Source organism: Anomaloglossus baeobatrachus, chromosome 4 (genome assembly GCF_048569485.1).
Source record: "Anomaloglossus baeobatrachus isolate aAnoBae1 chromosome 4, aAnoBae1.hap1, whole genome shotgun sequence".
Lineage (NCBI taxonomy): Eukaryota > Metazoa > Chordata > Amphibia > Anura > Aromobatidae > Anomaloglossus > Anomaloglossus baeobatrachus.
In genome coordinates this window covers 414,946,050-414,964,976 of record NC_134356.1, presented here as the reverse complement: position 1 = coordinate 414,964,976, position 18,927 = coordinate 414,946,050, and the positions used below count along the sequence as shown (strand labels likewise).

Here is an 18,927-nt window from a genome sequence, read left to right as displayed (position 1 = left end):
GCCGAGAGGGGCACAAGTCCAATCCGCCAGAGGTAGGGGAACAGTCTTTAAGATGTGGGACAGTTTTCTCAGCCCCTCTCGTACCACAGCCCCTGAGGTGTGGGGTAGTGCCACAAGAAATCCTAAGTTTGCCCAGATGCTCAAGGAGTACCTTGCAGATCGAACAACTGTACTCCGACATTCCTCTGTGCCTTACAATTATTGGGTATCCAAGCTGGACACGTGGCATGAATTGGCTCTCTACGCCTTGGAAGTCCTGGCCTGCCCTGCCGCTAGCGTTTTGTCAGAGCGTGTTTTTAGTGCCGCAGGTGGAATCATTACAGATAAACGCACCCGCCTGTCAACTGAAAATGCTGACAGGCTGACTCTGATCAAGATGAACAAGGGTTGGATTGGGCCAGACTTCACCACACCACCAGCAAATGAGAGCGGAATTTAAAGTTTGTAACGGGAATTTGCCATGTACCTCCACTCACCCATGGGTACACACTTCTGGACTTTGGATAATCGCTGGACTGCTCCTCCTTCTCCTCATGCGCCACCATGATGACCGTTACAATAGTTAGGCCGTTGTTTCAGGTATACCCCCAGTGGTAAATTTTTTCGCCCATTCTTTCAGAATGGACATTACAACTACAGGAGACCCGGCCCTTTGCAATGGGAACAATGTTTTGAGGCCCTCATGCACATCTCTATTCAGGGACAATGTGGAGCCTCCCAATTTTTGGCTGCCCTACCAAAGGGCTATACTACAATGAAGGGAATTTTGTTTACTTACCGTAAATTCCTTTTCTTCTAGCTCCAATTGGGAGACCCAGACAATTGGGTGTATAGCTACTGCCTCCGGAGGCCACGCAAAGCATTACACTTAAAAGTGTAAGGCCCCTCCCCTTCTGCCTATACACCCCCCGTGGGATCACGGTTCCTCAGTTTTAGTGCCAAAGCAAGAAGGAGGAAAGCCAATAACTGGTTTAAGAACAAATTCAATCCGAAGGAACATCGGAGAACCGAAACCATTCAACATGAACAACATGTGTACCCGAAAAAACAAAAATCCCTAAGCAAACAGGGCGGGTGCTGGGTCTCCCAATTGTAGCTAGAAGAAAAGGAATTTACGGTAAGTAAACAAAATTCCCTTCTTCTTTGGCGCTCCATTGGGAGACCCAGACAATTGGGACGTCCAAAAGCAGTCCCTGGGTGGGTATAATAACCCCTCGTGATAGGACCGTAAAAACAGCCCTACCCTACAGGTGGGCAGTCGCCGCCTGAAGGACTTGTCTACCTAGGCTGGCGTCCGCCGAAGCGTAGGTATGCACTTGATAGTGTTTGGTAAAAGTGTGCAGACTCGACCATGTAGCCGCCTGGCACACCTGCTGAGCCGTAGCCTGGTGTCATAATGCCCAGGACGCACCCACGGCTCTGGTAGAATGGGCCTTCAGCCCTGAGGGAACCGGAAGCCCAGCAGAACGGTAGGCTTCAAGAATTGGTTCCTTGATCCACCGAGCCAAGGTTGACTTGGAAGCCTGCGACCCTTTACGCTGGCCAGCGACAAGGACAAAGAGTGCATCCGAGCGGCGCAGGGGCGCCGTGCGGGAAATGTAGATCCTGAGCGCTCTCACGAGATCCAACAAATGCAAATCCTTTTCACATTGATGAACTGGACGAGGGCACAAGGAAGGCAAGGAGATATCCTGATTGAGATGAAACGGGGATACCACCTTAGGGAGAAACTCCGGAATAGGGCGCAAAACCACCTTGTCCTGGTGAATCACCAGGAAGGGAGATTTGCATGACAGCGCTGCTAGCTCGGACACTCGTCGAAGAGACGTGACCGCTACTAGAAAGGCCACTTTCTGTGAAAGGCGAGAAAGGGAAACATCCCTCATAGGCTCGAAAGGCGGCTTCTGGAGAGCAATTAGAACCCTGTTCAGATCCCAGGGCTCTAACGGCCGCTTGTAAGGAGGGACGATATGACAGACCCCTTGCAGGAACGTGCGTACCTGAGGAAGTCGTGCTAGGCGCTTCTGAAAAAATACCGATAGCGCTGAGACTTGCCCCTTGAGGGAGCTGAGCGCCAAACCTTTTTCCAACCCGGATTGCAGGAAGGAAAGAAAGGTAGGCAATCTAAATGGCCAGGGAGAGACTCCCTGAGCAGAGCACCAAGACAAGAATATTTTCCACGTCCTGTGGTATATCTTGGCGGAAGTAGGTTTTCTGGCCTGTCTCATGGTGGCAATGACCTCTTGAGACAATCCTGAACCCGCTAGGATCCAGGACTCAATGGCCACACAGTCAGGTTCAGGGCCGCAGAATTCTGATAGAAAAACGGCCCTTGAGACAGCAAGTCTGATCGGTCTGGTAGTGCCCACGGTTGGCCTACCGCGAGGTGCCACAGATCCGGGTACCACGACCTCCTTGGCCAGTCTGGAGCGACGAGGATGGCGCGGCGGCAGTCGGACCTGATCTTGCGCAGCACTCTGGGCAACAGAGCCAGAGGTGGAAACACATAAGGAAGCTGGAACTGCGACCAATCTTGAACTAAGGCGTCTGCCGCCAGAGCTCGGTGATCGTGAGACCGTGCCATGAAAACTGGGACCTTGTTGTTGTGCCGAGACGCCATTAGGTCGACGTCCGGCATCCCCCAGCGGCGACAGATCTCCTGAAACACGTCCGGGTGAAGAGACCATTCCCCTGCGTCCATACCCTGGCGACTGAGGAAGTCTGCTTCCCAGTTGTCCACGCCTGGGATGTGAACTGCGGATATGGTGGAAGCCGTGTCTTCCACCCACGTCAGAATCCGCCGGACTTCCTGGAAGGCTTGCCGACTGCGAGTTCCTCCTTGGTGGTTGATGTATGCCACCGCTGTGGAGTTGTCCGACTGAATACGGATCTGTTTGCCTTCCAGCCACTGCTGAAAGGCTTGTAGGGCAAGATACACTGCTCTGATCTCCAGAACGTTGATCTGAAGAGTGGACTCTTGCTGAGTCCACGTACCTTGAGCCCTGTGGTGGAGAAAGACTGCTCCCCACCCTGACAGACTCGCATCTGTCGTCACTACCGCCCAAGATGGGGGTAGGAAGGATTTCCCTTTCGACAATGAGGTGGGAAGTAGCCACCATCGAAGAGAATCCTTGGCCGCCTGAGAGAGAGAGACGTTGCTGTCGAGGGACTTCGACCTCCCGTCCCATTGGCGGAGAATGTCCCATTGTAGTGGACGCAGATGAAACTGCGCGAAAGGGACCGCCTCTATTGCTGCCACCATCTTCCCTAGGAAGTGCATGAGGCGTCTCAAGGGGTGCGACTGACCCTGAAGGAGAGATTGCCCCCCTGTCTGCAGTGAACGCTGTTTGTCCAGCGGAAGCTTCACTATCGCTGAGAGAGTATGAAACTCCATGCCAAGATATGTTATCGACTGGGTCGGGGTTAGATTTGACTTGGAAAAGTTGATGATCCACCCGAAACCCTGGAGGGTCTCCAGCGCCACGTTCAGGCTGTGTTGGCATGCCTCTTGAGAAGGCGCCTTGACCAGCAGATCGTCTAAGTAAGGGATCACAGAGTGTCCCTGAGAGTGTAGGACTGCAACTACAGCTGCCATGACTTTGGTGAAGACCCGTGGGGCTGTCGCCAGACCAAAGGGCAGGGCTACGAACTGAAGGTGTTCGTCTCCTATAACGAAGCGTAGAAAACGCTGATGCTCTGGTGCAATCGGTACATGGAGATAAGCATCCTTGATGTCTATTGATGCTAGGAAATCTCCTTGAGACATTGCGGCGATGACGGATCGGAGGGATTCCATCCGGAACCGTCTGGTTCTCACGTGGTTGTTGAGAAGTTTTAGGTCCAGAACGGGACGGAAGGATCCGTCCTTTTTCGGAACCACAAACAAATTGGAGTAAAAACCGTGACCTTGCTCTTGAAGAGGAACAGGGATCACCACTCCTTCCGCCTTTAGAGAGCACACCGCCTGCAGGAGAGCATCGGCTCGGTCGGGAGGCGGAGACGTTCTGAAGAATCGAGTTGGAGGACAAGAACTGAACTCTATCCTGTACCCGTGAGACAGAATGTCTCGCACCCAACGGTCTTGGACCTGTGGCAGCCAAATGTCGCCAAAGCGGGAGAGCCTGCCACCGACCGAGGATGCGGAGGGAGGAGGCCGGAAGTCATGAGGAAGCCGCCTTGGTAGCGGGTCTTCCGGCTGTCTTTTTTGGGCGTGACTGAGCCCGCCAAGAATCTGAACTCCTCTGATCTTTTTGAGTCCTTTTGGACGAGGAGAATTGGGACCTGCCCGAGCCTCGAAAGGACCGAAACCCCGACTGTCCCCTCCTCTGTTGGGGTTTGTTTTGTCTGGGCTGAGGTAAGGATGAATCCTTACCCTTGGACTGTTTAATGATTTCATCCAAGCGCTCACCAAACAGCCGGTCACCAGAAAATGGCAAACTGGTTAAACATTTCTTGGAAGCAGAATCTGCTTTCCATTCCCTTAACCACAAGGCTCTGCGTAAAACCACGGAGTTGGCAGATGCCACTGCCGTACGGCTCGTAGAGTCCAGGACAGCATTAATCGCGTAAGACGCAAATGCAGACATTTGAGAGGTTAAGGATGCCACCTGCGGAACAGATGTACATGTGACCGTGTCAATCTGTGCAAGACCAGCTGAAATAGCTTGGAGTGCCCATACGGCTGCGAATGCAGGAGCAAACGACGCGCCGATAGCTTCATAGATGGATTTCAACCAGAGCTCCATCTGTCTGTCAGTGGCATCTTTAAGTGCAGCCCCATCCTCCACTGCAACTATGGATCTAGCCGCAAGTCTGGAGATAGGGGGATCCACCTTGGGACACTGGGTCCAGCTCTTGACCACGTCAGGAGGAAAGGGATAATGTGTATCCTTAAGCCGTTTGGAGAAACGCTTATCTGGATAAGCGTGGTGTTTCTGGACTGACTCTCTAAAGTCAGAATGGTCCAGAAAAGTACTTAATTTACGCTTGGGATACCTGAAATGGAATTTCTCCTGCTGTGAAGCTGACTCCTCCACTTGAGGAGCTGGGGGAGAAATATCCAACATTTTATTGATGGACGCGATAAGATCATTCACTATGGCGTCACCATCAGGAGTATCCAGATTGAGAGCGGTCTCAGGATCAGAATCCTGATCAGCTACCTCCGCCTCATCACACAGAGAGTCCTCCTGCTGGGACCCTGACCAGTGTGATGAAGTAGAGGGCCGCTCATAGCGAGCTCGCTTAGGCTGTCTGGGACTGTCGTCCGTGTCAGAGCCATCACCCTGGGATGCGTGGAACACCCCCGGAGCCCGGAGCTGTTCCAACTGAGGGGGGCCAGGGAGCAATGAATCAACAGTGCCCATGGTCTGAGTTACTGGTCTAGACTGCAAAGTCTCTAGAATCTGAGACATAGTCACAGATAATCTATCCGCAAAAATTGCAAACTCTGTCCCCGTCACCTGGACAGTATTCACAGGTGGATCTCTCTGGGACACCTCCAGCAGAGGCCCCGGCCGAGCAGGGAGCACAGGGACCGAACACTGCACACAATGGGGGTCAGTGGAACCTGCCGGTAGAACAGCCTCACAAGCGGTGCAAGCAGCATAAAAAGCCTGTGCCTTGGCACCCTTGTTTTTTGCGGACGACATGCTGTATTCTCCACAGAGTAATCCAGGAGGGTATATAGCCAAGAATCACCAGCGACCGTTTAGTGCAATGTATAACATGCAAGCATAAAAATACAGTTGAACACTTCGTCACTAGTGGGGTCAGCACCGGAGGTGCCGCTTACCGCCCGCTAAAAGCGGGTTGTAGTCGCCAGAATCCCGTGCCTGGGTCTCCCAGAACTTGTCTCCCCTTTCCAGCTCAGCCTGCACCTCAGGAATGGCTGCCGGCGTTCTGTGAAGAGGGGCGGACCGTGGGCGTGCCTCAGACAAAGTGTGGGAAACTGGCTTCCCACTGTGCTCAATGTGAGGGCTGGAGTATGTAAAGCAGATTCCAGCCCTCAGCGCTGACGTTCTGCATAGCGTCCCGCCCTTCCCCTGACTGGCAGGCCTGGGGGCGGGAACGAAACGGAACTAGGCCGCAAAAGCCGGGGACTCTAGTAAAAAGCGCGGCCGACAAATATGCACTGCCAGCGCGGAAGTCCCCGGCGCACCACAAGTCCCAGCCGAGTCGCAGTAAAAACTGCCAGCAGGGGCCGGCACGGCAGTTCCCCACACATAAACTCCCTTAGCAAGCTGTGGAAGTGTGGCACAAGCGCAGCAGCGCTATTGTCCCCGGCGCACTAACACACCCAGCAATGCTGCAGTGTGTGCGCGGTCTGTACGGGGACACAGAGTACCTTGGTGTAGCAGGGCCCTGTCCCTGACGATACTCCGCTCCATATCCAGCAGATTCCCCAGGGGCTGTGGACGGAGCACGGTCTCTGTGCCTGGAGACCGGAAAATCCCACTTCACCCAGAGCCCGAAGGGGGATGGGGAAGGATACAGCATGTGGGCTCCAGCCTCTGTACCCGCAATGGGTACCTCAACCTTAACAAACACCGCCGACACAAAGTGGGGTGAGAAGGGAGCATGCTGGGGGCCCAAGTATGGGCCCTCTTTTCTTCCATCCGACATAGTCAGCAGCTGCTGCTGACTAAACAGTGGAGCTATGCGTGGATGTCTGACCTCCTTCGCACAAAGCTTGAAAACTGAGGAACCGTGATCCCACGGGGGGTGTATAGGCAGAAGGGGAGGGGCCTTACACTTTTAAGTGTAATGCTTTGTGTGGCCTCCGGAGGCAGTAGCTATACACCCAATTGTCTGGGTCTCCCAATGGAGCGCCAAAGAAAGACCCACTTCCTTACAATGGGCACTTCTGGTTTACAGGCCATCGTGCACGTCTCTATCCAGGGACAATGTGGAGCCTCCCAATTTTTGGCTGCCCTGCCTAAGGACTATACTACAATAGACCCACTTCCTTACAATGGGCACTTCAGGTTTACAGGCCCTCATGCACGTCTCTATCCAGGGACAATGTGGAGCCTCCCAATTTTTGGCTGCCCTGCCTAAGGGCTATACTACAATAGACCCACTTCTTACAATGGGCACTTCAGGTTTACAGGCCCTCATGCACGTCTGTATGCAGGGGCATTGGTGAACCTCACAATTTTGGACTGCCCTGGCAAAGGAAAATACTACAAAGACTCACTTCCTCAAAATGGGCACATTAGACTCAAGAGGCCTTCATGTACGTCTCTTCTCAGGGACATCGGAGTGCCACACAATGTTTTCACGTAAAATCTTTCATGTAATCTCCAAAAGTAACATACACCAGCTCTATCTCACTATTGGGTATGTGCCCTTAACATTTCCGCCATGAAAATTCATTTTGGTGTCATTTTTGAAGGTTTTCTGTTGAGTCCGTAAAAATAGCGTAAAACGCGGACAAAATTGTTCACAGCTGTGACTTTTGAGTGATAAATGCTTCAAGGGGTCTTCCCCATGCTGTTGCCATGTCATTTGAGCACTCTTCTGAGACTTTTGTGACATTTTTAGGGTTTCTACATGCTGCCGGGGGGTCATTTCATAAAAATACTCGGGTCTCCCATAGGATAACATTGGGCTCGGTGCTCGGGCCGAGTACACGAGTATCTTGGGATGCTCGGCCCGAGCCTCGAGCACCCGAGCTTTTTAGTACTCGCTCATCACTACTCCCCTGGCGTGAAGGACGCTCATGGCGGCCACCATGACTTTGGTGAAGACCCTTGGTGTGGTGGCAAGGCCGAAGGGTAGAGCTACGAATTGAAAGTGGGAGTTCTGAATTGCAAAGCGGAGGAACTTTGGTGATCTGGGGCGATGGGTATGTGCAGGTACGCGTCCTTGATGTCTATGAAGGCGAGGAATTCCCCTTCGACCATGGATGTAATAATGGACCTTAGGGACTCCATTCTGAAACTCCGTACGTGCACGTTTGTTTAGGTGTTTGAGGTCCAGGATGGGTCGAACTGACCCATCCTTTTTGGGTACCACAATGAGGTTGGAATAAAAACCCCCGAACTTCTCGTCGTCTGGGACAGGTATTATCACTTCTGCTGTTTGGAGCGAGTGGATTGCTGAGAAAAAAGCTTTGCGTCGTTTTCGACTCTTTGGGGGATTTCAGAGAAAGAACCGACTCGGAGGTCGGGTCCGAAATTCTATGTGGTAACCAGAAGACACAAGGTCTCGCACCCATTTGTCGTCTGAGGCGGCAGCCCAGATGTGATGAAAGAGCCGCAGTCGATCTCCTACAATGAGTGTGTCTTCCGGAGCGCCGAAGGAGTCATATGAGGGGGGAAAACGTTGTGGCCGAGTCTCCCTAGTCCTGGACTGTTTCGGTCTAGGCTGCCATGACGAAGTGGGTTTCGGGGAGAGCTGAGAAGGTCGGTCCCTGCGTAGTCCGCGGCTGGTGGCGTGGACAGCACGGGATGTCGACCAACCAAATGAGTTCCGAAAGGAGCGGAACGAGGACTGTGGACGTCTGGTGAAGGACGTCCTGGACTTCAGCTGGGGGAGGGAGGTACTCTTTCCTCCAGTGGCGTCAGAAATGAGCTTGTCCAGACGTTCGACAAACAATCGGTCTGGAAAAAAAGGGAAGGCCCGTGAGAGACTTCTTGGAGGCAGAGTCCGCTCGCCATTGTCGGAGCCAGAGAGCTCTATGGATGGCTATGGTATTTGAGGCAGCAAACGCTGCACAGGTAGCAGCGTCCATGGAGGCCTGCATGAGGTACTCCGCCGCAGCGGCAATATGAGCTGTTACCTCTGTGAAGGTATGAGTGAACTGGGATTCCTCAAGCGAAGTGTTAAGGGATTCAGCCCAGACAGAGATCGCCTTTGTGACCCACACAGCGGCAAAGGAGGGCGAGAGGGAGGAACCTGCAGCCTCAAAAGCAGAGCGGGCGAGGTGCTCGACCTGTCTGTGTCGGGTCCTTGATGGAGGAACCATCGGGTAAAGACAGGAGCGTCTTTGTGGTGAGGCGAGAGACCGGGGGGGGTGGGGGGAGTCGACCGAGGGCGGATCGGCCCAGCCCTTAGGGGCAGGTGAGGCAAGAGGGTACCGGGACTCCATGAGTTTTCGGTTACCGAAGCGCCTGTCAGGCTTCTCCCTTTGCTTTGTGAGGATATCCTGAAACTCTGGGTGATCAGCGAAAACCTTTTGGGGTTTCCTTGCCCTCTTGAAGGAGACCGCATGGTCAGTGGTAGTGGATGGGGGATCCTCCACATGCAGAGTTTGGTTGATTGCTGCTATAAGGGAGTCTATTGCAGTTTGATCATCTGGGGAGGGTGAAAACAAGGAATCCTCTTGGTATAAACAGCATTCTCCCTCCTCCAGCTCTTCAGAAGCCGTGGAGCGTGTGGCAGAGCCTGCCCTGTGTGCTCCCAAGAGAGAGCCCGCTGGAGACACCCGGCCGTGTGCTCTTTTCCTGATCCCTGCATCCGGTGAAACATATGCCCGGATTACCTCAGAAGGATCCTCCATAGGGGTATCCTCAGGCTGCGTTAAGTCCAGGGACCCAGAAGGGTGTGGAGGACGGCATTGCATAGCCAGCACCAGGTTCTGTGACAGTTTTTCCATGGATTGGGACAGAAACTGTACCCATTCCGGTGGGCTGGGAGCCCTAGGCTCTGGGCTGACGGTTGCGGCGGTGGTAGCAGGGGGGTCTTGGGGGGCTATAGGGGCACAGGAACCACAGAGAGAAGAGGTGTGTTTACGTGGTAGCTCAGCGTAGCAGGCAGTGCAGGCTGAATAATAGACTATGTGGGCCTTATCACTCTTAGTGCCCTTAGAATTCTGCATGTTCCTAATAGGAGTATGCCAGGAGGGGGAGCAATGCTCAGCAGAGCTACAAGTGAAGCAAGCACCTCACCAGAATCAGCCGATGGCCCTGTCCTCAGGACGGATTAAGCTGTATGAAGATCTTCGCACGCTTTCATGGGGGGCGGGGCTTATCGCGGCCGCGGGGGGCGGGGCTTAGCGCTAAAAGAGCGCGAAGATGAAGTCACTGTGCCCCCCCCTGCAGTGGGTAGTAAAAAACGGCTGGAAGGGAGCTTCTGATAGTTTTCCTCCCTCTCCCTCCAGTCAGGACACAGCTTGTCACTGGTGGTTATCAGCCGGCTTTTCTGCTAGAGCAAATCAACAGCATGAGACCCTGAGCCCTCCCCCTGCCACCGGGAAATTATCTGCAGGACTTTCTGCAAACAGGAGTGACTTCCCCCCTCTTCCAGCCAGCAAGCTAGAGAAAAGTTAACACTGTGTGTGCAGGATCTTTTGTAAATGTCCTGGGAGCCTTCCCTGCAGCGTCTTTTCTCCCTTTGTCTGGGAAACCAGTCAGGGGGGATCTCACCTTAAAACACTGCTTCCGTCCAGGCAGTGAAAATAGCAGAGTCAGCTAGCTGTGTCCGGTCACACCGGTGCCATATTCAACTCAGAGCCTGCAAAGAGGGGCTGAGGAATTGGGCTACAGGGGCACAGGCCTCCAGCCTGGGCTTTGGAAAAATCGGTGTCTGTGGAACCCGTCGTCCAGCCCAGGATCCAGCGTCGCAGGAGGGGGTACGTGGAGGCGACACTCCACGTTCCCGCCCGTTGATGGTAGTGGGAGATCGGTCCCAAAAGGAAACCGTCGCCCTCAAAAAATAACAAACCTTGAAAGGAAGTGCCTCCTACAGACACTAAGCTAAAACTGAGGTTGCCTGGCCAAGGGGTTGTATACTGCAGAGGAGGAGCTATGCTTTTGCATCTACTAAGTGTCCTCCTATGGATAGGCAGCATAACACCATGGTCCTGTGTCCCCCAAAGAGGCGTCAGAGAAAAAGGCAGGCGATAAGCCAGCGTGTCTGATAAGCCAGGATGTGCCTGAGGGCATGGTCTTGACTGACAAGTAGTCCTCAAGGAAGCTGGGGGCTAAATTTAAAAGAAAAGGTGTCCGCCACTGGGCCTGGGAGTTGCGGTGACCAGAAAGGAACCACAGAAGAAGGGAATTTTGTTACTTACCGTAAATTCCTTTTCTTCTAGCTCCAATTGGGAGACCCAGACGATTGGGTGTATAGCTACTGCCTCCGGAGGCCACACAAAGCATTACACTAAAAAGTGTAAGGCCCCTCCCCTTCTGGCTATACACCCCCCGTGGGAACACGGGATGCTCAGTTTTAGTGCCAAAGCAAGAAGGAGGAAAGCCAATAACTGGTTTAAACAAATTCAATCCGAAGAACATCGGAGAACTGAAAACCGTTCAACATGAACAACATGTGTACCCGAAAAAACCAAAAATCCCGAAGGAAACAGGGCGGGTGCTGGGTCTCCCAATTGGAGCTAGAAGAAAAGGAATTTACGGTAAGTAACAAAATTCCCTTCTTCTTCGGCGCTCCATTGGGAGACCCAGACGATTGGGACGTCCAAAAGCAGTCCCTGGGTGGGTAAAGAAATACCTCATGTTAGAGCTGCAAAAACAGCCCTTCCCTACGAGGAGGCAACCGCCGCCTGCAGGACTCTTCTACCTAGGCTGGCGTCCGCCGAAGCATAGGTATGCACCTGATAATGTTTGGTGAAAGTGTGCAGACTCGACCAGGTGGCTGCCTGGCACACCTGTCGAGCCGTAGCCTGGTGTCGTAATGCCCAGGACGCACCCACGGCTCTGGTTGAGTGGGCCTTTAGCCCTGAAGGAACCGGAAGCCCAGCAGAACGGTAGGCTTCAAGAATTGGTTCTTTGATCCATCGAGCCAGGGTGGCTTTTGAAGCCTGCGACCCTTTGCGCTTACCAGCGACAAGGACAAAGAGTGCATCGGAGCGGCGCAGGGGCGCCGTGCGGGAAATGTAGATTCTGAGTGCTCTCACCAGATCTAACAAATGTAAATCCTTCTCATACCGATGAACTGCATGAGGACAAAAGGAAGGCAATGAGATATCCTGATTTAGATGAAAAGAGGATACCACCTTAGGGAGAAACTCCTGAATGGGGCGCAGCACTACCTTGTCCTGGTGGAAGACCAGGAAAGGAGCCTTGGAAGACAGCGCTGCTAGCTCAGACACTCTCCGAAGAGATGTGATCGCTACCAGAAAAGCTACTTTCTGCGATAGTCGAGAAAGTGAAACATCCCTCAGAGGCTCGAAGGGCGGCTTCTGGAGGGCAACAAGTACCCTGTTCAGATCCCATGGATCTAACGGCCGCTTGTACGGGGGTACGATATGACAAACCCCCTGCAGGAACGTGCGCACCTTAGAAAGTCGTGCTAGACGCTTCTGAAAAAAGACGGATAGCGCTGAGACTTGCCCTTTAAGGGAGCCGAGCGACAAACCTTTTTCTAACCCAGATTGCAGGAAAGAAAGAAAAGTAGGCAATGCAAATGGCCAGGGAGACACTCCCTGAGCAGAGCACCAGGATAAGAATATCTTCCACGTTCTGTGGTAGATCTTAGCAGACGTGGGCTTCCTAGCCTGTCTCATGGTGGCAACGACCCCTTGGGATAATCCTGAAGACGCTAGGATCCAGGACTCAATGGCCACACAGTCAGGTTCAGGGCCGCAGAATTCCGATGGAAAAACGGCCCTTGGGACAGTAAGTCTGGTCGGTCTGGTAGTGCCCACGGTTGGCCGACCGTGAGATGCCACAGATCCGGGTACCACGACCTCCTCGGCCAGTCTGGGGCGACGAGTATGACGCGGCTGCAATCGGATCTGATCTTGCGTAGCACTCTGGGCAAGAGTGCCAGAGGTGGAAACACATAAGGGAGCCGGAACTGCGACCAATCTTGCACCAAGGCGTCTACCGCCAGAGCTCTTTGATCGCGAGACCGCGCCATGAAGGTCGGAACCTTGTTGTTGTGCCGAGACGCCATTAGGTCGACAACCGGCACCCCCCAGCGGTGACAGATTTCCTGAAACACGTCTGGGTGAAGGGACCACTCCCCTGCGTCCATACCCTGGCGACTGAGGAAGTCTGCTTCCCAGTTTTCCACGCCCGGGATGTGAACCGCGGATATGGTGGATGCTCTGTCCTCCACCCACATCAGAATCCGCCGGACTTCCTGGAAGGCTTGCCGACTGCGTGTCCCTCCTTGGTGGTTGATGTATGCCACCGCTGTGGAGTTGTCCGACTGAATTCGGATCTGCTTTCCTTCCAGCCACTGCTGGAAGGCTAGTAGGGCCAGATACACTGCCCTGATTTCCAGAACATTGATCTGAAGGGTGGACTCCTGCTGAGTCCACGTACCCTGAGCCCTGTGGTGGAGAAAAACTGCTCCCCACCCTGACAGACTCGCGTCCGTCGTGACTACTGCCCAGGATGGGGGTAGGAAGGATCTTCCCTGTGATAAAGAGGTGGGAAGAAGCCACCACTGCAAAGAGTCCTTGGTCGTCTGGGACAGGGAGACTTCCCTGTCCAGGGATGTTGACTTCCCGTCCCATTGGCGGAGAATGTCCCACTGAAGTGGGCGCAGATGAAACTGCGCAAACGGGACTGCCTCCATTGCTGCCACCATCTTCCCTAGGAAGTGCATGAGGCGCCTCAAGGGGTGCGACTGACCTTGAAGGAGAGACTGCACCCTTGTCTGTAGCGACCGCTGCTTGTCCAGCGGAAGCTTCACTATCGCTGAGAGAGTATGAAACTCCATGCCAAGATACGTTAGTGATTGGGTCGGTGACAGATTGGACTTTGAAAAGTTGATGATCCACCCGAAAGTCTGGAGAGTCTCCAGCGCAACATTCAGGCTGAGTTGGCATGCCCCTTGAGAGGGTGCTTTGACAAGCAGATCGTCTAAGTAAGGGATCACCGAGTGTCCCTGAGAGTGCAAGATTGCTACCACTGCCGCCATGACCTTGGTGAAAACCCGTGGGGCTGTCGCCAGACCAAATGGCAGAGCTACGAATTGTAGATGGTCGTCTCCTATCACGAAACGTAGAAAGCGTTGGTGCTCTGTAGCAATCGGCACGTGGAGATAAGCATCTTTGATGTCTATTGATGCAAGGAAATCTCCTTGAGACATTGAGGCAATGACGGAGCGGAGGGATTCCATCCGGAACCGCCTTGCGTTCACATGCTTGTTGAGCAGTTTTAGGTCCAGAACAGGACGGAATGAGCCGTCCTTTTTTGGCACCACAAAGAGATTGGAGTAAAAACCTTGCCCTTGTTCCTGAAGAGGAACAGGGATCACCACTCCTTCTGCTCTTAGAGAGCCCACCGCCTGCAGAAGGGCATCTGCTCGGTCGGGATGTGGGGAAGTTCTGAAGAACCGAGGCGGAGGACGAGAACTGAACTCTATCCTGTACCCGTGAGACAGAATGTCTCTCACCCAACGGTCTTTGACCTGTGGCAGCCAAATGTCGCAAAAGCGGGAGAGCCTGCCACCGACCGAGGATGCGGAGAGAGGAGGCCGAAAGTCATGAGGTAGCCGGCTTGGAAGCGGCTCCTCCGGTTGCTTTCTTGGGGCGTGAGTGAGCCCGCCAGGCATCTGAGCTCCTTTGCTCCTTCTGAGTCCCTTTGGACGAGGAGAATTGGGGCTTGCCCGAGCCTCGAAAGGACCGAAACCTCGACTGCCACTTCCTCTGCTGAGGTTTGCTTGATCTGGGCTGGGGTAAGGAGGAGTCCTTACCCTTGGACTGTTTAATGATTTCAGCCAATTGCTCACCAAACAGTCTGTCTCCAGATAGCGGCAAGCTGGTTAAACATTTCTTGGAAGCAGAATCTGCTCTCCATTCCTTTAACCACAAGGCTCTGCGCAAAACCACAGAGTTGGCAGACGCCATTGAGGTACGGCTCGTAGAGTCCAGTACCGCATTGATAGCGTATGTCGCAAACGCAGACATTTGCGTAGTTAAGGACGCCACTTGCGGCACTGCTGGACGTATGAAAGAGTCCACCTGTGCCAGACCAGCGGAAATAGCTTGGAGTGCCCACACGGCCGCGAATGCTGGAGCAAACGACGCGCCGATAGCTTCATAGACAGATTTCAACCACAGGTCCATCTGTCTGTCATTGGCATCTTTAAGTGAAGCCCCATCCTCCACTGCAACTATGGATCTAGCCGCAAGCCTGGATATTGGGGGATCCACCTTTGGACACTGGGTCCAGCGTTTGACCACGTCAGGGGGAAAGGGATAACGTGTATCTTTAAGACGTTTGGAAAAACGCTTGTCTGGATAAGCATGATGTTTCTGGACTGATTCTCTGAAGTCAGAGTGGTCCAGAAAAGTACTCAATTTACGCTTGGGATACCGAAAATGGAACTTCTCCTGCTGTGCAGCTGCCTCCTCTGCTGAAGGGGCTGGGGGAGAAATATCCAACAGTCTATTGATGGCCGCTATAAGGTCATTTACCATTGCGTCACCATCAGGGGTATCTAGATTGAGAGCGGTGTCAGGATTAGACTCCTGATCACCCACCTCTGTCTCCTCACACAGGGACTCTTCTCGTTGAGACCCTGACCAGTGTGATGACGTCGAGGGTCTTTCCCAGCGAGCCCGCTTAGGCTGCCTGGGACTGTCATCCGAGTCAGAGTCTTCAGCCTGTGATGCCTGGGACCCCCTTGAAGTACGGATTAGTTCCAACTGAGGGGGACCGGGGAGCATAGACACAGCAGTGTCCATGGTCTGAGAAACTGGCCTGGACTGCAAGGTCTCCAGGATTTTTGTCATAGTCACAGACATCTTATCAGCAAAAATTGCAAATTCTGTCCCCGTCACCGGGGCAGGGTTCACAGGCGTCTCTGCCTGGGCCACTACTACCATAGGCTCTGGCTGCCGAAGTGGCACAGGGATTGAACATTGCACACAATGGGGGTCATTGGAGCCTGCCGGTAGATTAGCCCCACATGCGACACAAGCAGTGCATACCGCCCGTGCCTTGGCACCCTTGCGTTTTGCGGATGACATGTTGTTGTCTCCTCAGAGCAATATAGGGTATAAGCCAAGAAGCGACCGTACAGTGCAATATCAATATATATGGTACAGGGAAAAAATGCACCAAAAAACACTGTGGCACTAGTGGGGCCAGCACTTATGTGCAGCTTACCGCCCGCAGAAACGCGGGTGTGTGGTCAGCAGAGTCCCTTGTCTGGGTCCCCCAGAGCCTGTGTCCTTTCTCCAGCCAGACTGCATGCAGGAATGGCTGCCGGCGTCCTGTGGAGAGGGGCGGGCCCTGGGCGTGTTGAGACCAAGAGCGGGAAACCTGCGCCCCACTGTGCCCAGTGAGAGGGCTGGAGTATGTAAATAAGACTCCAGCCCTCAGCGCTGACTATGGAACAGCGTCTCTCCCTTCCCCTGATTGACAGGGTGGGGGCGGGAACGAAGCGGAGCTAGGCCGCAAAAGCCGGGGACTAGATTTATGAGCGCTGCCGCCGTAAAAGCGCGGTCAGCGCGAGTCCCCGGCGCACTACAAGTCCCAGCCGCGCCGCCGCTCCCGGAGCGGCCGGTGCGGTAGTTCCCAACAATAAAATCACTCAGCTAAGCTGCAGTGACTGTAACCCCAGCGCGCAGCGCTACTGTCCCCGGCGCACTAGCACACCCAGCAAGTCTGGAGTGTGCGTGGCCTGTCTGTGCGGGGACACAGAGTACCTGAATGTTGCAGGGCCTTGTCCCTGACGGTACTCAGCTCCTCCAGCAGGTTCTCTGGGTCTGTGGATGGAGCCCGGCCTCAGGGTTTGGGGGCCGGTAAGATCCCACTTCCACAGAGCCCTTCAGGGGGATGGGGAAGGAAAACAGCATGTGGGCTCCAGCCTCCGTACCCGCAATGGGTACCTCAACCTTACAAACCACAAGTGGGGTGAGAAGGGAGCATGCTGGGGGCCCTATATGGGCCCTCTTTTCTTCCATCCGATATAGTCAGCAGCTACTGCTGACTAAACAGTGGAGCTATGCGTGGATGTCTGACCTCCTTCGCACAAAGCTTGAAAACTGAGCATCCCGTGTTCCCACGGGGGGTGTATAGCCAGAAGGGGAGGGGCCTTACACTTTTTAGTGTAATGCTTTGTGTGGCCTCCGGAGGCAGTAGCTATACACCCAATCGTCTGGGTCTCCCAATGGAGCGCCGAAGAAAATGTTTTTTTTGGGGGTACAGAGCTTCCAATTCCAGGAATGTTTCCATCAGGATAGCCATGGCCGAGATGAGATATTATTCCCTGGTGCCAAGTCCATCTCCTCTTCACAGGCACTGTAGACGGCCATTGAAAATCTCTGGAAGAGACTTCCTGGGATTGTGGCCCGTCTTTTCTCTAGGCACCGTCTCACTGTGATGGATGAACGGACTGGAGAGGCAAGGCAAGGACCGTCTGCTTGGTCACCTGAATGCCTAAGTGCCTGCCTGTTACGGACACTAAGCTAAAATTGATTAGCTTGGCTCTAGTTGGTGGGTGTATCTTACTGAGAAGGAGCTAACTTTTTTTTTGACTAGTGTCAGCCTCCTAGTGGCAGATTATATATATTTTTTTTTTTTTAAAATGCACAAGTAGAAAGATCCTCTATAGATGACTCATCTTGCTAAAATATTTCAGACAGAGGAAGCAGAAACTGGAAATTTTAGAAATGTAGATGTGCTCGGTGCCCATTGATTATACTCAACATTGTAAGCTCAGCAAAAAACCCGAAGCACACCTTTGACATTCTTGGTCCCAGGATGTACCATGTGTCCTGACCAGCCGCGGGTACTAGCTCTTGCATTCATTTACTTTTGATGAGTTTGTTCAGTCAAGTGTGGATATCTTTTTTTTTTTTTTTTTTTTTTTTTTAAAAAATGTCTTATTTTTGCATCTGAAAATGTCACTTATGATCAAGTTACCCAGCTTTTCCAGATTCCTGACAGGCAGATCTATTGAGCCAGAGGAGGAGATTCCAACTAGCTGGATCTCCAAATGCAGAATCAGAAAATGACAGGAGGCAAAATCTGAAAATCTGAGAAATGAAAACACCACAGTTCATGTAGTAAATGTTAAGGGAAAAAAAAATATACCTGGACCATGATGTTGTCACTAGACGCAGCCTCCTGAGCCTCATTGATCCAGCGTTTCACTACATCATAACTTATTTTCATCATATGCTGGTAAAAAGAAAAGATGTACGTCAGTAATGATCATATACCATGGTTTGGACTTAAAACCACTAGACACTGACACTAATGTGTGGAACCAAGAAGATTTTATTGTATTCAAACCTTATGACCGTTCACCCTCATATTTTCTGCGTAGGAATCTGTCAAATATGTCAATGTATTCACCAACAGTGACATCTGCAGATCAGGTCTACCCAATGTTGACTCTCTTGGCTGTTATAAGAGCCAGAGGAACGTTTCTTACATAGTATTGTTGGGTTTATGCCTGGCATGCTTCTATATATAATAATAAGTGCAGGGCATAGCCAAACTGAATGAGAAGAATGCATGTGCATCTTCCTTGTCTGTAAAAGATACAGTAGGTTGCTAATTGTAAACTTAGGAAGCATATGTTGTCATATTACACTCACTATAGCATACACGTATGTCCATTTCTCTAGAACATATCTGTATGTTTTATCTTTCCATATTGAAAAAGTGATAAAAATTACACACCAAGGAAGAGACCAATGCAGAACTGGAGACACTGGGAACCTTATCCACAATTGCTTGCTTCATGTATCTTTCAATTGCTTGTAACATGGTGGCCTGTGAAAAGAAGCAACCACATCTCTCGTTAGGGATAAAGAGAATTTTGTTTACTTATCGTAAATTCTTTTTCTTATAGTTCCGTATTGGGAGACCCAGACCTTGGGTGTTTAGCTTCTGCCTCCGGAGGACACACAAAGTACTACACTTAAAAGTGTAGCTCCTCCCTCTGAGCTTATACACCCCCTGGTGAGCCAGTCCCAGCCAGTTTAGTGCAAAAGCTGAAGGAGAATAGCCACCCACAAGTAGAACAGAGCAAGAGCCGGAACAACCGGAGACT

General features: G+C 52.5%; 1 protein-coding gene across 1 annotated transcript in view; it reads right to left on the bottom strand.

Annotated features, from left to right (window-relative positions):
- Positions 1-18,927, bottom strand: part of COPG2 (coat protein complex I subunit gamma 2) — a 168,170-nt gene that overhangs the window by 129,172 nt on the left and 20,071 nt on the right. Inside the window, exons 7-8 of the mRNA XM_075342611.1 lie at positions 18,555-18,647; positions 17,961-18,047 (exon numbers count right to left, since the gene is read on the bottom strand). Coding sequence (XP_075198726.1) covers positions 17,961-18,047; positions 18,555-18,647 — 180 coding nt within the window. The remainder of the gene's footprint in view (positions 1-17,960; positions 18,048-18,554; positions 18,648-18,927) is intronic.